At 37.5% G+C, this 17,369-nt stretch overlaps 1 protein-coding gene across 2 annotated transcripts in view; it reads left to right on the plus strand.

Moving 5' to 3' along the window:
* COPA (COPI coat complex subunit alpha) overlaps positions 1-17,369 on the plus strand; it is a 42,262-nt gene that overhangs the window by 212 nt on the left and 24,681 nt on the right. For both annotated transcript variants that reach the window (XM_044676531.1, XM_044676532.1), the window contains exons 2-8: positions 2,773-2,886; positions 5,006-5,079; positions 8,177-8,257; positions 10,046-10,122; positions 11,008-11,117; positions 16,381-16,490; positions 17,263-17,362. In XM_044676531.1, the coding sequence (XP_044532466.1) occupies positions 2,773-2,886; positions 5,006-5,079; positions 8,177-8,257; positions 10,046-10,122; positions 11,008-11,117; positions 16,381-16,490; positions 17,263-17,362 (666 nt within the window). The remainder of the gene's footprint in view (positions 1-2,772; positions 2,887-5,005; positions 5,080-8,176; positions 8,258-10,045; positions 10,123-11,007; positions 11,118-16,380; positions 16,491-17,262; positions 17,363-17,369) is intronic.

Genomic DNA, 17,369 nt, shown 5'->3' on the forward strand with positions numbered 1-17,369 from the left:
GCTATCGGAGAGGCCTGAGGGGGATGGGTGAGGGTCTCCGCCTGAAAGGAGAGGGACTCGCGTGATTCCTAGGGTTTCCCCCATCCCCTCTATAAGCCCTGACCCCTTTTATTACGTCCCCGTCCTTCGCCCATCCCCACCCTCCCACCCCCCCAGTAGTTTCGCTATCCAGAACGCTCTCTCCTCCAACAGTAATGTATTTTTGGGTGGGTGGGTGGGTGAGGACTCGTATCCCTCATTTGCTTACCCGTGACTATGTTTCATTTTCCTGTTAGAATGTAAGCTCCTTGAGGGCAAAGATTGCCTCATATTTGTTCTTTTTTGTACCTTAGCGCCTAGCACTGGCACAGAGTAGGCACTTAGTGCAACCTAAGTAGGTTGGTAGAACTTTCTGCGGATCTCTCACTCCCCACCAAACTCAGTCCCCTAGGATTTCCCATCCCATTTTTCATTCTCCTCCCTAGACTTCCCAGGGCTATTAATGAGGGTTGTTAGATTACTAACTTCGATGTAATTTTGTTTTCCTTTTGACTTCTCTGAAAACGTAAAATGAAGGACAGGATCACTTGCCAGCTCCTGCCCAATGTCTTGCAGAGATATTGGTCTCTCTGTACCCGTCAAGCCTCTTTTTAATATATATATAAAAACTAAGTAGTTCTTGGGTTCTGAACTCTGATTTTGTTTTCAGTTTCCCTACTCTAATTAGGAGCCTTTTAGGGATAAGGACTAAATGCCTCTACTTTTAGAAATTGTGCTATTCCTACACCGTTTTGTTCATCATGATCTCTTCTGCCCCCAGACTATTTTATCCCTCCATCTTTAGAGGCAGCTGGTGGTGCATAGGACAGGATGTTGGGACTGAAATCAGGAAAGACCTGAGTTCAAATTTGGCTACTTAACTCTTAAGTCATTTAACCTCTGATTGCCTCAGTTTCCTCATCTGCATAATGGGGATGACAATAGCATCTACCTCAAAGAGTTGTTGTAAAGATCAAATAAGATTAAAAAAAAAAAACATAGAACCATTGGTGTATAGTCAGAAGCTCTGTAGAAGAAGTTTTAAATAAAAATCCCCTGACCAGAATGGTCAACTCTTATATTGATTATTTGGCCATGGGCAAACCATCTGTCCCACAAAGGCCTTAGTTTCTGAATAAATGAGAGTTAAAATGTAGCTATCTTTTGACTTCTCTGTAAAAGGTAGAATGGAGAGAGGTAATAGATTGTTAATATCTGCTCCTCTCCCCACCTATTACAGCACATTTTGTGTTCCATCTAAACTGGCTTACTTGCTATTCTTAATAAATAGTATTATATCTCTTACCTTCGTGCCTTTATGCTGGCTATCCCCTTTATTAGAATGTTCACCTCTCCTTTGATTACTGGAATCCCTCATTCCATTCAAAGCCTGCTCACATAGCATCGATTTCAGTAGATCATTTCTGATTCCCCTCTTGTTAGTATTTGCTCCCTCCCCTCCATCACTTTGTATTTATTTTGTTATATGCTGTGGTTACTTTTCTGTCAATATATTGCTTCCCACAGTAAAATGAAAGTTTCTTGAGGACAAGGATTATCTTCTTTTATATTTATATCCCCAGCACCTAGAACAGTACAAGCACTTGATAAATGCTTATTGGTGTATTGATTACACATATATGTATGTATCACATAAGAAACATGATCTTGCAGGAACTTTCAAACCTATTCATAATACATCTACATTATAAAAGATGCCCTTACTTACATACATACCTCTATACCCTTACAAATTCACCACAAGATTGTCAAATAAGTTCAAATAGACAACTTTATCCAAAAATATATTAACAGTATATACTGTTGGACAAAATCTAATATAACCAATTTTTTATAAGAAAAATATAAAGCTTATTACTTAAGTTAAAAAAAATGATCCTCACACATTCAAGATGGAAGAAAGACTTGGCTAGTCAACAGTTCTCTTAATTTAGATCTTGGGTGTTTAATGGATTGTAGGCTCAATATGATGAGTCATTGGTATGCCATAGTGGCTTAAAAACTATTGGGAATTGAGGCAGCATTGAGAGGTATAATGTCCAGCATGAAAGTGGTAATCCTGCTATACTTAATGCTCAGATTACATAGAATATTGTGTTCCTTTCTGGATGCCACATTGTAAGAATGACATTTATAAGCCAGAGAGCATCCAGAGGAAATGAAGGACTGACTGTATGATGACCAAGTGAAGGAATTGAGGGATGTTTAATCTGGAGAAGAGAAGATTTAGGGAGGACATAATAGCTATTTCAACTCTTTGAATCTTCATCTCTTTGCCTTAGAGAGCAAAACTAGAAGCAGCAAGTGGATGAGACAAAGTTGAGGCAAATTGATTTGACGTGAAGAAACATTTCAAAACTGTTAGAGCTGACAAAAAGTGACATGAATTCCTTAGAATTGGATTTCCCCCCTGTAGAGGTCTTCAAGATAGAATAATTACTTAGGCTATTTTAGAAGCCATTCTAGATCAAGTATGTGGTAGACCAGATGACCTCTGAGATCCATTCCAAGTTAAAATTCCAGGATTCTGAGATGCATTGATTTCTGCCAGGAGAGCTTCAAATTCTATAGGGAATTAAGAGCCTTAATTTTCTGGTAGTGAGGAGTATTTTTTATCTGATTGGCAAGCATAAGTTGCAGTAAAATTTGAGGACCAAGCAACTCTTCTTTCATGTCTGAATCATTAGGAGCTTGAATTATTAGGCCTATCTTATTATATGTCATTCTTCCCAGGACTCAGCTTTCACCCCAAACGACCCTGGATCTTGACTAGTCTTCACAATGGAGTCATCCAGCTGTGGGATTACCGTATGTGTACCCTCATTGACAAATTTGATGAGCATGATGGTAAGACAATAAACTCCAGAAGAGTCTATGTACCTTCTTAAGAAAATATTTTTCTAACTAGTTCAGTATAATTGGTTTCCTTTGTAATTTGATGCATTTTATTTCATTCCTTACTCAGAGAAGAGATTAGTAGACTTCAGAGTGCAAAAGTTGAACAAGACACACACAAAAAAAAAAAAAAAAAAAAAAAGAACCCCTATTTTAGAAAGGTTTATAAAAACCAGCCTATTTAAGAACCATTTTCTAGGGATGATTGTAGCATCCTACTTCAAAATTTCAGGGGGTCTGTGACTTTTCTTTAATCTGAGAGGTCCCCACCATAAGTGTTAAAATTAATGGTTTGGCTAAATATATGTGAAATTTTTAAATCTTTTATTTACAGAGGAGTGGAAAGTGTGAAAGCGAAGGAATACAAAAGGGTAGAGAAGATTTTAACCTATCTAACTAAATATTGTTCCAGTGCTTGGCTCAGCCAGGACTTGCTAACCTGAATTAAACTCTCTTCAGAAGACAGGAAGGGAAAGCCAGCAATCCTCTCATCCAAGTTCCCTCCAAGAGGCAGGTCAAGACAGTGATTTGAGCTCAAGATGATACTGAGGCCTACTTTCTTCTTTGAGCTGACCTTCTCAAAGCAGACTTCCTTCTTGGAGTCAATCCCCTAGCCTCAGAAATTCAGGGCTTTTTATAGTGGCTTTTTGTCTCCTCTCCCTCTCCACAGGGGCCAATCACAGTTTCCAAATAGTCTAGCACTGCCCAAGGGGCAGTGTTTGTGGGAACCAGTTTGCACCTTTCTGAAAGGGTGAATACTCATTGAAAGGGTTCACCATTTCTGAGGGTGTGAAGTCTTAAAAGAGTTCATAAGTTTCTAACTGAATTAGAAAAAAGGTGGAATTTTCCAAGTATCTTGCTGACTTCACACTTAGCACTAAGCAGGGTATGAATTCACTAAATGGTTTGCTAGCTCCTCCACCTAGTTCAAGCTTATACTTAAGTTAGTGTTAACTAAAGTACTAGCTCCAACTAGGCAAAAAGAATAAGGGAGGGGGCAGCTGGGTGGCTCAGTGGATTGAGAGTCAGGCCCAGAGATGGGAGGTCCTAGGTTCAAATGTGGCTTCAGACACTCCCTAGCTGTGTGACCCTGGGCAAGTCATTTATCCCCTATTGACTAGCCCTTACCACTCTTCTGCCTTGGAACAAATTGGCTCCAAGACAGAAGGTAAGGGTTTAAAAAAAAAAAAAGAATAAGGGATTCCCTTTCACAAGTGTGAACTCAGAGAACAAAGAATTCTGTTTTACACTATATAGTATAATGGAAAGTTGGACTTGGAGTTAGGTGGGACCTGGCTACAGATACTGCCTATTGCCCTACTTATCTTTGTGGTGGTAAACAAGTTATTTAGCCTCTCTTAACTTTAATTTTCCCATCTATAAAGTGGGAATAATATACATACAAGTACCTGCCTTGAAGATTTGTTGTGATCAGATGAGATAATGTAAATCAAATGCTTTAAAATCTTATAGTATTTTTAAAAAATCATTTGATAGGGCAGCTGGGTAGCTCAGTGGATTGAGAGCCAGGCCTAGAGATGGGAGGTCCTAGGTTCAAATCTGCCTCAGACACTTCCCAGCTGTGTAACCCTGGGCAAGTCACTTGACCCCCATTGCCTACCCTTACCACTCTTCCACCTATAAGTCAATACACAGACGTTAAGGGTTTAAAATAAAAAATAAAATAAAAAATAAATCATTTGATATTATTTAAATGTTAGCTCTTATTTTACTCTTTCTATCAATATAGATCTGAGTTCATCTTAACCCTCTTAATCTTTACAATTCTTAACCATGTTTTTCTGTAAAGTCTATAGAGTATCTACATTAGAAAACTTCTCTGGCTCATTTAGTATTTTGTAGATTCCAGTGTAGCACTTGTGATTGCCCATCTATTGTCACTCATACTCAGAAAATCACTTGAACTTAAATCCTTTGGAACTAAAAAGGTTTGGAAAAGGTAATGGTTTAGATGGGACTCTGTACTATGAAATAGAGATTTTCCTGGAAGGTAGACATTTATAACTCCTTTAACATATTTTCTACTCTCTCTCTGCTACCATCTCATTAGGTCCTGTACGAGGCATTGACTTCCACAAACAGCAGCCACTGTTTGTTTCTGGAGGAGATGATTATAAGATCAAGGTAAAGTGAACATGATCTGGGGCAAATTAGCAGAATGTGGGAAGGTTGGGAACAGTAGGCGGGATAGGGACACCTCACTTAACTGAATATCTGACTTCTGGCAACCTGAACTAGCACAGAGGCAGCTATAAACCTTGAAATAAATGAAGACATGAACCATAAATAGTTTGCCCAGAGTTATTCCCACAGTAAAGTACTCTTCTCTGTAGGGAAGGCAAGGCCACCATCAGTTCATCAAATTATAGCAATAAGACACAGCAACAATGATTTAATTCGGCAAACATCTGAGATGTATTTTCCATGTGCTGAGCATTATTTCAGGCCTGAGAAAAATACAAAAAGTGGAATTAATATGATCCATGCTCTCATGAAGATTAGAGTCTAACAGAGGGATGTAGCATATACATATTAATAATTTTAGAGAATACAGCAAATTCATAAAGGAAACACAAGACCAAGGAGGAAAAAATATTGTAAGTAATGATGGATGTGACAGCATGATACAAAAGAAATAGAGTTCTTAGTGCAGTGCCTGGCAAATATTAAGCACTTAATAAATGCTTGTTGGTTGATTAGAAAACACTTTATTTTCTGCCCCCTGCCTTTTTTTTTTATGTGTGCGACAGACCTCTAGTCCATTTCACATAGGATCAATAGCCCTATGCATTTCAGAGGCTTACATTGCAATAATTTATGTTCATAATAGTGATCTTGGGGCAGATGGGTAACAAAATGTGTAGAGCACCAGGCCAGGAGTCAGGAGGGGCCTGGGTTCAAATATGGCCTCAGAAATTTCCTAACTCTGGGACTTTAGACAAGTCACTTAACCTTAATTGCCTAGCCATTACCACTCTGCTGCCTTGGAACCAATATTTAGTATCAGTTCTAAGGCCAAAGATAAGAATTTTTAAAAAAATAAGTAAGATTTAGTGATTTGGGGGGGGGGGGGGGAATTGCCTCTATGGAATTCCTTATTCCCTGTTACTTTTTTCCAAAGAGGTGAGACAGAGAGGAAATTAAGCAAGTGATTAAACCACTACCAACCCTATAGATTGGACCTATAGGACTTGATAGTTTGGGGAGCTTGAAGGAATGCTTCAATCAAGAAATACTGAAATCCTGAACTTCTTTCAAGGCTATTGTTAGTGGTTTTTCACTCTTCAGATTGCCACTGGCATTTATTATTTGTATGAGCATGGACAGATCTTAGTCCTTTTGACCTTCAATTTCCTGATCTGTGAAACTGGAATGTTAACATTTGTAGTATCTACCTCATAGATTTGTTGTGAGACTCTAGAAGATAATGTCTATTAAGTGCTTTGCAAATCTTTAAAGTACTATTTAAATGGCAGCTTTTATTGTGTGTGGGTGTGTGTACATCTCCAATACCTATAACATTACCTTACCTAGTAGATGCTTTATCAATCAGTCATTACAAATCAAGTGCTTACAGTGTAATTGAATTATATATGCTAGACAAGGAATGAAAATACTTGTCTTCTGAAATTTAAATTTTGAATTTCAGAGAAACATTGAGCCTGCCCCCTCGTGGGGCCAAAAAACATAAATGTGAACGTCCTAGTTGTGCTATCTTTTTCAGGTTTTGCTCCAACTCCTAATTTAAAACTTCTAGTCAGTATTGAACATAGGTAACAGTCACTAAAAATGATTTATAAAGTGAGTGTGTGAAAGTATAAATATCTATACATCTTTCATCAAATTAAAGGTTTAAAAAATGGTGTCAGTATAAGGCGTTCTGATTTCCTTTGAGTTATCTGCTATATTCTTTATTGAGTTATATTTATAAATGGCCTTATTGCTCCAGATGGATTGAGTTTTGAGAGCTCTGGTGGTTTGGGAGAAAAGGGCCCGATAATACACTGATGAGAGAGAACATTAGGAAGGAATATCATATTGAGCTTGGGTAGATACTTCATCCTAAAGTTTTTGTGGTTTGGTTTTTTTATTCTTCGATGTTATACTAATTTTTTTTCCATCTCTTTTACTTCCCAAAGACTCTCCTTACTTACTCTATCCTCTCTCTTGGAACAACCCTTCCCCCCTCTACCATCCTCACCTTAATTCCTAAACCCTTCTCCCTCCTTAAACAAATAAGTACCATCAGGCAGAATCAATCAACATATTGTTTGAAATGTCTGAAATTATATGCCTTGTGCTACATCATTCAGTTTTCTGAAGTCACGATTAGTCGCTGTATTGATTCAAAATTCTAAAGTTTTTGAGTGATGTTTTCCTTTACATCATTTTAGTCATTGTGCAAGTTGCCTTCTGGACTCTGGTAATTTTGCTTTGTATCAGTTCAAACAAGTTTTTATAGATTTTTCCAAATTCTTCATATTTGCCATTTCTCATGGCATTATAATCCTTTAAATGAATTGATAGACTGACTGTGAAGTAAGCAGTAAACATCATATAAATGGGGGGAGGGGAGAAGATTCTGAATGTGTAATTGGCCCTAAAGAAAAGATGAAAATATGATCTTCCTTTCATGCAGGCATGAGTAATTATGGGTACAGAATATTGCATAAACTGTCAGACCCAGTTGATGTGTTAGTTTCATTAAATGTTTTGTTTTTTCTTTTTTTTTTCTTTGTTTGTTACAAGGAATAGCTCTTAGGGAGGGAAAGGGAAAGAATAGAGATATTACTGAAGAAAATAGAAGAATAAAGTATTGACAACTTTTTTAAAAAGAGAACAATTCATTCATAAATCACAATTTGTTCAATTACTTCTATCCATGGATATCTACTTTTCTAGTTCTTACTACTTCAAAAAGTTCTGCTACAAATATTTTCACTCTACATTAGTCAAAGGATGATTTCTCCAGATAAAGGAAGTACTTCTTCATCTCTGAGAAGGTCCTCAGATTTTATTGTTCTTCCTCTCTTGCTTCCCTGAGATGACCTAATATATCCTTTGAGGGCTTCTGTCAACTTTCTCCATTTCTTCTCCAATTATAGTTCCTAGACTGACTCAAAAATGTAAGAAGATAAGGTCAAAAATCTTGGGAAACTTGGAACTCCATTACTACATCTAGCAAGAGAGTTTTGTCTTGGTTGACTTTTCTCTTTTTCAGGTCTGGAATTATAAACTTCGTCGCTGTCTGTTCACATTGCTTGGACACCTAGATTATATCCGTACCACATTTTTTCATCATGTGAGTATCTACAACACCCCTGTTTTTGAAACATTTGTCTACTGCTTCCCACACAGGAGTCTGCCACCCAAACACTTTAAAGAGATCATGCTTTGTTAGCAAAATGAGCAGTTTGAGCATCTCTTACTCTTCAGCTTTGCTCAAATTAATATAATGTATTTGATTCTCTTGCCACCCGCTTTTCTTCTGCAGAAGGAACAATCAAGGTTGTATTTATTTCTTATTTTCATACTGAAACAGTTCTCACTCAAGGAAGCAATTTGATTTGGACCTGCCAACCTTGAAAGCAAAAAAAAAAAAGGAATCTGTAGGCTAATCTCATGTTAGAAAGCTTTATTGCAATATAACTTTTCAAATACATATTTGCTCATGGCAAGTCATTAAAAATTATGGATCTTATTTGTTTTTGCCTTTGCCTCCTGAGACAAAGGCAGGCTGAGAAAAAGGCACATAGCTCTGTCTAAATAGTTTCACTGTTGATATTGAAGTCTTGCCCAGAGAGTAGATTAGATGATTTCCATAAAGTTCTTTTCAGATTTCATTGAAAAACATTTTGGTAATGTGAATAGGATAAAGTAAAAGGCAACTGAGACATTCAAATAAATAACAGTTCTCATTAAAATAATCTAGGAATCCATGCAAAAAGAATAATTTGGCATTTTCATACTTTGAGGGGGAAAATTGCATAGTCCCTCATTTAGAGCAAGTCATCATGTTTAGTTCCCACCTACCTTTCTAAAATTATTTCATATTTTTCTCCTTCATGCATGCTAAAGGTTCTAGCCTAACTAATCTGCTAGCTGCTCCCCTGACTCTTCTTTCTTTCCTATCTCAGTCCCTTTTATGCCCAAGAAACCTATTCATTCTTTACCGCCATATCTTAGATTCTGTAACTTTATTCAAAGCAATTATTAATGTATTTCCACTCTTCAGATTACCTTGCTTTCCCATGGTGTGGTTGTAGCTAGAGCTCTAGACTTACAAGGATAAAGACCCAAGTTTGAATCCCACCTCTGACATTTACTAGCTGCATATGATCGTGGATGAGTTTCTTAACCTCTTTGTCAGTTTCCTGATCTGGGAAGCAGAGATAACATCATTTGTAGTATTTACCTCACAGATTTGTTGTGAGACCCCAGTAAGTTTAATGTCTTATAAAGTGTTCTGCAAATCTTAAAGTGCTATTTAAATACAAATTTTTATTATTATCTTTATACATATTATATCCCTCAGTAGTATCTATGCTTCTTTAGGGCAAGTATTATTATTATTATTATTTTGTTTACTTGCTTAACAGTAACTAGTATAATACCTTATACTTAGTAGGTGCTTAATCAGAGAACATTTATTAAGTGTCTACTATGTAATTGAATTAATAAATGCTAGGCAAGGAATGACAACACTTGTATCTTCTAATGGGAAGGCAGACACTGGAAGTATTTATGGGCTGATCAATTTTTACTCATAATTCATAAAATTGCATTCTTCTTAGTAGTAATAATTTCTGCCCCTAGGAATTCATCCTAAACCAGGCTCTAAGTCCCTTTTCCATCTGTATTCCAATGTCTTATACTCTAAAAATGCTAAATCTAAGACATGTCTCAAATACATAGGAGAGAAATCCCCATAAGGGATTCAGTCTCTTGGAGTACAGTACTCTGACCCATAGACTCAGTGCCTCTTAGTAAATATAGTAAGACCGTAGTCATTGGAGTAAATATAGAATAATAATATAAGAAAAATAATGGGTTTCATATGATAAATCCCTTTTTCTGGAATATCTTTCAGGAATATCCTTGGATTCTGAGTGCCTCAGATGATCAGACTATCCGTGTATGGAATTGGCAGTCTAGGACCTGTGTCTGGTAATATTGGAGGCAGATGATTCATTGGAGTCTTTAGCCTCTTCAGTACTTTAATCTGCTACATAATAGAGTACATCAATATCATTGTGACCTTCTTCCCAAGGGGATTATGCAATATTAGTTAATTACTGATTGCAAGATGTTTAAAATTACAGAATTTTAGATATGGACATTGTCACAAATGTTTGAGATCCTTTTTTTTCAGACTGGTGACAAAAGACTTAGAATTTCAACTTAGAATTTCATCTTAGAAAATGCATCCTAAAGTGAAATTTTTTAAATGGGCCAAATTAGGAAGATCAAAGCCCAAGGTTTTGTGGAAATTGTTATTATCTTTGGAGATAGTTGGAGCATCACTTGGAAGCTTTTAGAATAATGAATTTAAGCCGTTCATCCATTTTTCAACTATCATGGCTTTGTGCTAGGGTCTAGGTTTATTATGATCTACCTGTATTTTTGGCTAGGATCCTATGTGGTCTTTCCATGAGATGTTGAGAGGGTTACACTAGATCACTTCTAAGTGATTGTCTTTGGGAGAGGTAACCCACTAAAATTTAGTGATAATTTCCCAATGAGAATTATTACAATTGTATTTGGGGTGCCTTCACTATATGCCCAAGTTATTACTATATTTTCAAGTTTCTTAATTTGGCTCTGGTGATTGAAAAAAATGCATTTAGTTTGAAGGCAACACAATCACAATTCTCAGGAATCAGTAATTTTTAGATAGATAGTAAAGAGTAGAATGCATAAAGATAGTCAGGGAATTTAGTTAAAAGCCCAAAACATAATAACATAAATCTGTGATGTTTACCTGTGGGGAATGGTGTTCAGTTTGAGACTCTGGATGTCTTTTTGATTTGATATTCTCTCATATCCTTACAGTGTGCTAACAGGACACAACCACTATGTGATGTGTGCTCAGTTTCACCCTTCAGAAGACCTGGTGGTATCAGCTAGCCTGGACCAGACTGTTCGTGTTTGGGATATTTCTGGTGAGCTACCCAAGTTCAGGGGACAGTGTGATCAAACCTGATGGAAAACTGCAATTGCTGAAAGCAGTGAGAATGGTTTACTTGGAAAAGGGCCATGGGGACTTATTTGAGAGATGTCTTTACCTTTGTAGGGACCCCATTATCTAGAATCAGCTTTGATGATGTTAAATATGAGTAGATAATACTGAGAGAAATAGTTGTTTGAAAATATTCATAATCCTGGCTCTGAAGAAAATGTCAGTTTCAGATAAATCAGCTTTCAGAAATCATATGAATTCCATTAAGAATAGCTGACCAGGAATAATGACTCATACTAGGGAAACATCAGCAAAATGCATTTCATTTGAGAAAGTAGTGTATTGGTTAATTTGGGGAAGCAAGATTCCTAGATTTTGTCTTTTTGTTCCAAGAAGGGAAAATCCTAACATGAGAATGTTTTCTTGTTTTAGAAAGGTGAATTTTGGTCATTTGAATACCTTTTTTTCAAAGGTCCTCCAAGATGAGGAATTCTACAGTTCAAAGTTTCTGGGTAGTTGTGCATTATCACATTTTATAATGTATACATCTTTGCTTTGAGGTACTAATTTAATTTAGATGATGTTTCAATTTGGACATAATCTCTTCCCATAGAATTTACTTTCCAAATTAAGCAGAAAACACATATGGGGAAAGGATACCACCTAGAAGAGAAACAAAGTATTAGATGTCTGAAAACATTTATTCTATGGCTGGAATGAGAAGCAAGAGGTCCAAATGCCAAGGCTATCTGCCCAGATAGTTCTGTCAACTTTCACTGAGTTATCTCTGTATTATTTTATATCTGGAGCTCTAGGGTTCCTGGAGATCCTTGGAGAGTCCATACCATAAAGGGGCAGTAGTAGAAAGAGTCAGAGACTATCAAACACTATCCCCTATCCTGCAGTTAAAGGGAAAGGCTTCCTAAGAGTCCTTGCCCAAGTCCTTCAGGCTAAGTAAGCAGCCTCAGTATTATATAGACATGAGGACTAGCTTACCCTCTCCCAGCTGCTCTGCAGACCGGCTGCAGGGTGTACTGAAGCAAGGGAGTACTTATTGCTGCTCCAGCTGTTAGTAAACAGCAGCAATCAGAGCAAGTTGAGAAGAATCTGGCACCCCCAGTGTATCATTTGGAATTTTGCCCGTCTCAGCTTCTTAAAGACTAACTGTAACATGTAACACAAGCCTGGGAAGCAGTGTTTTAAGAGCACTACCTGCAGATTATACTGGCTCTTTTGAAGTTCCTGCAAGAATTGGTGTTAGAACTGATAGAAAGTCTCCTACAAAAGACTTGATACTGGATGGTGGTAGGGTGGGGTTGGAGCAACATTTGCCATTGCAGTTTTCCACTAGACTGATTATGCCATTTGAAGTACATTACCCAGACTCAGGACCAGCCATGCCAACAGGAGGAGCTAGGCATAGGCACTACGAAGCTGTCAGAGCCTATGCCCTCTCCTCACTGCCAACATGGGGGAATTTAATATCCATTCTCCCAGTAACCTAGCTGCAGCTTTCCACCACACATATTCCCTGCCCCCTGCTTCTCTCTCTCTCTCTGAGGATACAGGAGCCAAATAGGATTGGAACCAAGCCCACTCTGTTCTAGTGGTTTCTGGGATGGTCATTTAGAGCTCACCCCACAGGGACACTGCACATAGTGCCTGATGCCAGCACAGTCTATTCCCTTGGGCCAAACTAAACCAAGTTGGGGCAGTTAGAATGCAAAGTAATCACTTGGTTTTTGGACATGGAAGCCTAGATGACTGGTACTCATCTTTTCTTTACCTTTAGTCAGAAGGGGCCATTTCCCCACCAAAGTTAGGGGCCCTGTGTCTGAAAAAAGAGAGAAAGAAGTGGCTTAACCCTGGTGGTGATGTGTGCTGGCTCCTACTCAACATAACAGTGCATGGTCAGCTGGGTCATAACAAGGGTTATCTTTGGCAGTAAGAAATCTTTTGCTAGCTTCGGTACTAATGTTAATGTTCTGTCTTACCATCTTCCATTTTGTTAGCAAAGTAGTTTCTGTTTTCTCTTCATTCCTAATAATCTCTTAATCCAAGAGGAAGTGAGCTTTATGGCTGGGCTCTTGCCCAAGTTCCTCCCCTCTTTCAGAGCCCTTTGGACTCTCTTCAGTTCTTTTTGTTTTTATTCAAGGGAACACCAAGCATAGATGAACAAGTTAGCTTCTCATTACTACGAACTGGGACTTTTCTAGAGCCAATGATATTAATATTAAGGAGACAGCTTGTGACTTCTGATCCTGGGTACAGTTACTTGATTGAAAATAAAATGACAAAGCAATTGAAGTATAGTGTGAATTCCTCTATTTTTCTGAATCTCTTGTCTTAAAAAAAGGGGACAGCTCCTTGAGTGAAAATGAATGGAACAGCTTTGACAGGGAGACTTTACCTTGTTTAACCTTCTCATGAGGAGGAACCTCCCCTACTACCTCCACTACCACCTAAAAGATTGTCTAACTTCTTTTTAAGAATTTGAATCTTTCAAGGCCTCACCTTAGCAGAAGTTTCTGGTTAATACAAATAATTTTCAGTACCGTATCAGGGAAAATTGGCTATTTCTGCAGCTTGAGCTCTGAGTGAATTAATATTTTATTTTCTTTAATATGCTTAACCCTTTGAATGCCAACCTCATATAACTAATCTCAGTCTTTGGAATGCCTCTGTACTAAATGTCTCTTAATCAGATGTCAGACTTTATCCTTATCCCTTCCTTCACCCCACCCCACCCCATTTGGAGAGTGCACCAAACTGGTCCGTTCTGAGTGTGTCTACTCCTCCCTCTGGATTTGTGTAGCTGCTGCAGAAATTTTCCATCTGTCGTTCAGTCTTAGTGAGTGGCTTGTCGAAGGCTCAAGTATTTCTTTTCCGAGTTTCTTTTCACTGCCTGTCACTATTCATCTGTCCATTTTTCCCCTCCCCCTTTCCTGGGTCATTACATGCAAGTGCAACAAAGGCTTCCACTCTGACATACAGCTTTCCCTTTTAATGTATTTGTTGATGCTTATTGGAGGTGAAGTTCCTCCCAGCTGTCTATCTTTGTACTTTCCTTTGATTCTGTTTCATGCATCAGGATCATTAAAGAAAGCTGACAGATCCTGTTAAAGGGACAGGCTGACTAAGCAAAAGGAAGGTTCTCTGAGATAATCTATTTATTAAGCCCTGAAAGATTTTTTTGAAAGCATTAGCTTTGTTTCTTTCAACCTGTTGGCTCTTGAGTTTTTTCACACTGCTCAGCTAGGTACAAGGGGCAAGATAAATCTGTGTCTCATCTTTTCACCTCCTGGCTGTCTGCTGCTCCCATCTGGTCTTCTGTATGGCAGGAAAAGTGTTAGTAGTTCTTTTAAAATGTATAGAAGCATAAGCATTCAAATGATTTGAGTTTTTCTGCAACTAAATTTTAGATTTTCTGCAATTTAGGCATTTTAAGGACAGTATATCAAGGATTTCAAAGATACTTTGTTTTCATGAATATTGAGTGCTTGGCCAAGTTATTATTCAAAAAGAAAGATCATTAGACTTGAAGAGCTTTGTTATAGTCCCATGATCTCTTCCTTTTTTTTTAGAAATGTGACCTTGGGCAAGTCATTAACCCTATTGATCCTCTTTCCTTGGGTAAAGTGGCAGTGATAACATCTGCTTTTCCTAACTCAGTGTTATCATGAGGCTCAAATGCAATAATAAATATGAAAGTTCTTTGAAAATCATAAAGCCATGTCTAAATAATATATCATCATGAGCTTGTCTGTGACTACAAGGAATTATCATCTCCAAATGATTTTTAAAGTTAGGCATCTTGTAGACTGTAAGCTGTATATGTGGGCCATGTAGAAACATAGCTTTTGGTTTGAAATAGTGTTACTTTACGTTTCTTTTCAGGATTATAAATCAGCATGATAACCCCTTTTAGACAGTCTGTCTTGTTTTTGTTTTAGTTTTTAAAATTTTTAAACTCTTGACCTTCCAGCTTAGAATTAATACTTTGTATTGATTCTAAGTCAGAAGAATGGTAAAGGCTAAGTAATGGGGGAGTAAATGACTTGCCCAGGGTCACACAGCTAGGAAGTGTCTGAGACCAGATTTGAACCCAGGTTCTCCTGTCTCTTGGCCTGGTTCTTAATCCGGTGAGCTACTAGCTACCCCTTAGACAGACTGTCTTTTAAAAGTTTGAGAATAATGTATTTAATATAAATGGTTGGGGTAGCTAGGTGGCTCAGTGGGTAGAGAGCCAGGCCTGGTTCAAATCTGACCTCAGGTACTTCTTAGTTCTGTGACCCTGGGCAAGTCACTTAACCCCAGTTGCCTAACTCTTAACACTCTTCTGCCTTGAACTAATACTTAGTATCAATTATAAGGCAGGAGGTAAGGTTTTAAAAAATAACTTTAAAAAAATCGATCAGTGCTATAAGCCTTGTAAGCCATAAAAGGAGGTCTGCTTTTTACCCTATTTACTCAGCCCACAAATAACTTTTAAGTTCTGAGCTTTGGCCTTCCCACATAGTTTTTCTTTGGAACTCCTGAGATGACATAGGAAAAAAAAATTCTATAGATAAAGTGAAATTGACTTACCATTTGGGATCACATTTCCAAATTGTTTAATACTTGGAAACAGAGACCATTGTGTATGAAAGGAAGATTGTAGAAGTTAATGGATCGTTTTAAAGTACTGCTCAGCTTAGTGTAGAGAGAAACTTCTTTTAGAAATTGTATTTTTAAAGTTTAAGAAAAATTTTTGATGATTCTAGACTTGACAGTGAAAGAAATCTCTTAAAGAAAGGGAATATGATATACCATAGGTGAAGAGAACACTAGATTTGGAGTAAGAGGACTTGGACTTAAGTCCCAGTTCTGCCACTTAGTATTATAACTATGAGTAAGTCATATCACCCAAATGATGCTCAGTTTCCTCATTTGTAGAATGGGAGTGTTGGTTTAGAAATGATCTCTAAGGCCCATGCCAACTCTGATTGTCCTTTTATAAAGTATGACACAGCTGAAGTGTCAAGTAAAGTTCTGACATGATTTTTTTAACAAACTCTTGCCAGTATTAAACATTTTAAGGAAAGAATTGGATCTATATTCTGATTTTTCTTTTCTCCTGTCTCTGATTTTTTTTCCCCTCTTTTTCTTAAATGTTTGTCTATCGCTGTGCCCACCTCACCTTTGATGCTTTACATTTTGGTAATATTATGTTTGCTTCTCCCATGCCTACTCTTCATGCCTCAAAGGTCTGAGGAAGAAGAACCTTTCCCCTGGAGCTGTGGAGTCAGATGTGAGGGGAATAACAGGGGTTGATCTCTTTGGGACAACGGATGCAGTCGTAAAACACGTTTTGGAGGTACTGTTTCTAGAATCTGTGGTTAGGCATAGGTTCCCCAGAAAGGGATTAAGTGACCATATTGGTCTCAAGCATAGTTATTTCATTGTGTGTATCTAAAGAGAAGAAGGAAGAGACTGGATCATAGTTTTCACTTGTCATCACAGAATTAAGCCTTTTTTCAAGCCTCTTACAAGAGATCTAATCAGTTTTTAAATAAATATTTATAAAATACCACTTTCTCTCTACAAATAGGTACAGTTCATAGTTGAATTAGGGAAATACAAATAAGGAATAGACATGGTCCCTGTCCCTGAAAAGCTTACGATTTAGTTACGGAAACAACATTTTACATGTAAAAATTAAAATCTGAATAATTCAGCTAAAAAAATATGAAGATTAAAAAAAAATGACCCCTAGCTTTAAGGAATTGAAAGATAGTAGATAACTGAGAAGTAAGAAAATGTCAGGGAAAGCTTCACAGAGTAGCTATCACTTGAGTCATGAAGGGGAGATAAGGATTGTGGGAAATAAAGATAAGGAAGGAGTACATTCCAAACATAGAAAAGGAGATGGCATGCATGTAATTGGTAATATTGAACAACTTGAAATGGTGATATTGAGTTCATAATTTTAGAGAACTATGATTCCAGGATTTTATCCACAGGAGTAAAATCAGTGACACTAGAATCTTTTTCCGTCATCTAGCATGAGTCATTGATGTACTGTGGGCAAAGTGTCACAAGGTGCAAAACTATGTTAAAAGATTCATTCCTATATGATTTCTACATAGGGCCATGATCGTGGAGTTAACTGGGCTGCCTTCCACCCTACTATGCCTCTCATTGTATCTGGGGCAGATGACCGTCAAGTAAAGATTTGGCGTATGAATGGTGAGTA

This window comes from Gracilinanus agilis, chromosome 4, assembly GCF_016433145.1.
Source record: "Gracilinanus agilis isolate LMUSP501 chromosome 4, AgileGrace, whole genome shotgun sequence".
NCBI classification, from domain to species: domain Eukaryota; kingdom Metazoa; phylum Chordata; class Mammalia; order Didelphimorphia; family Didelphidae; genus Gracilinanus; species Gracilinanus agilis.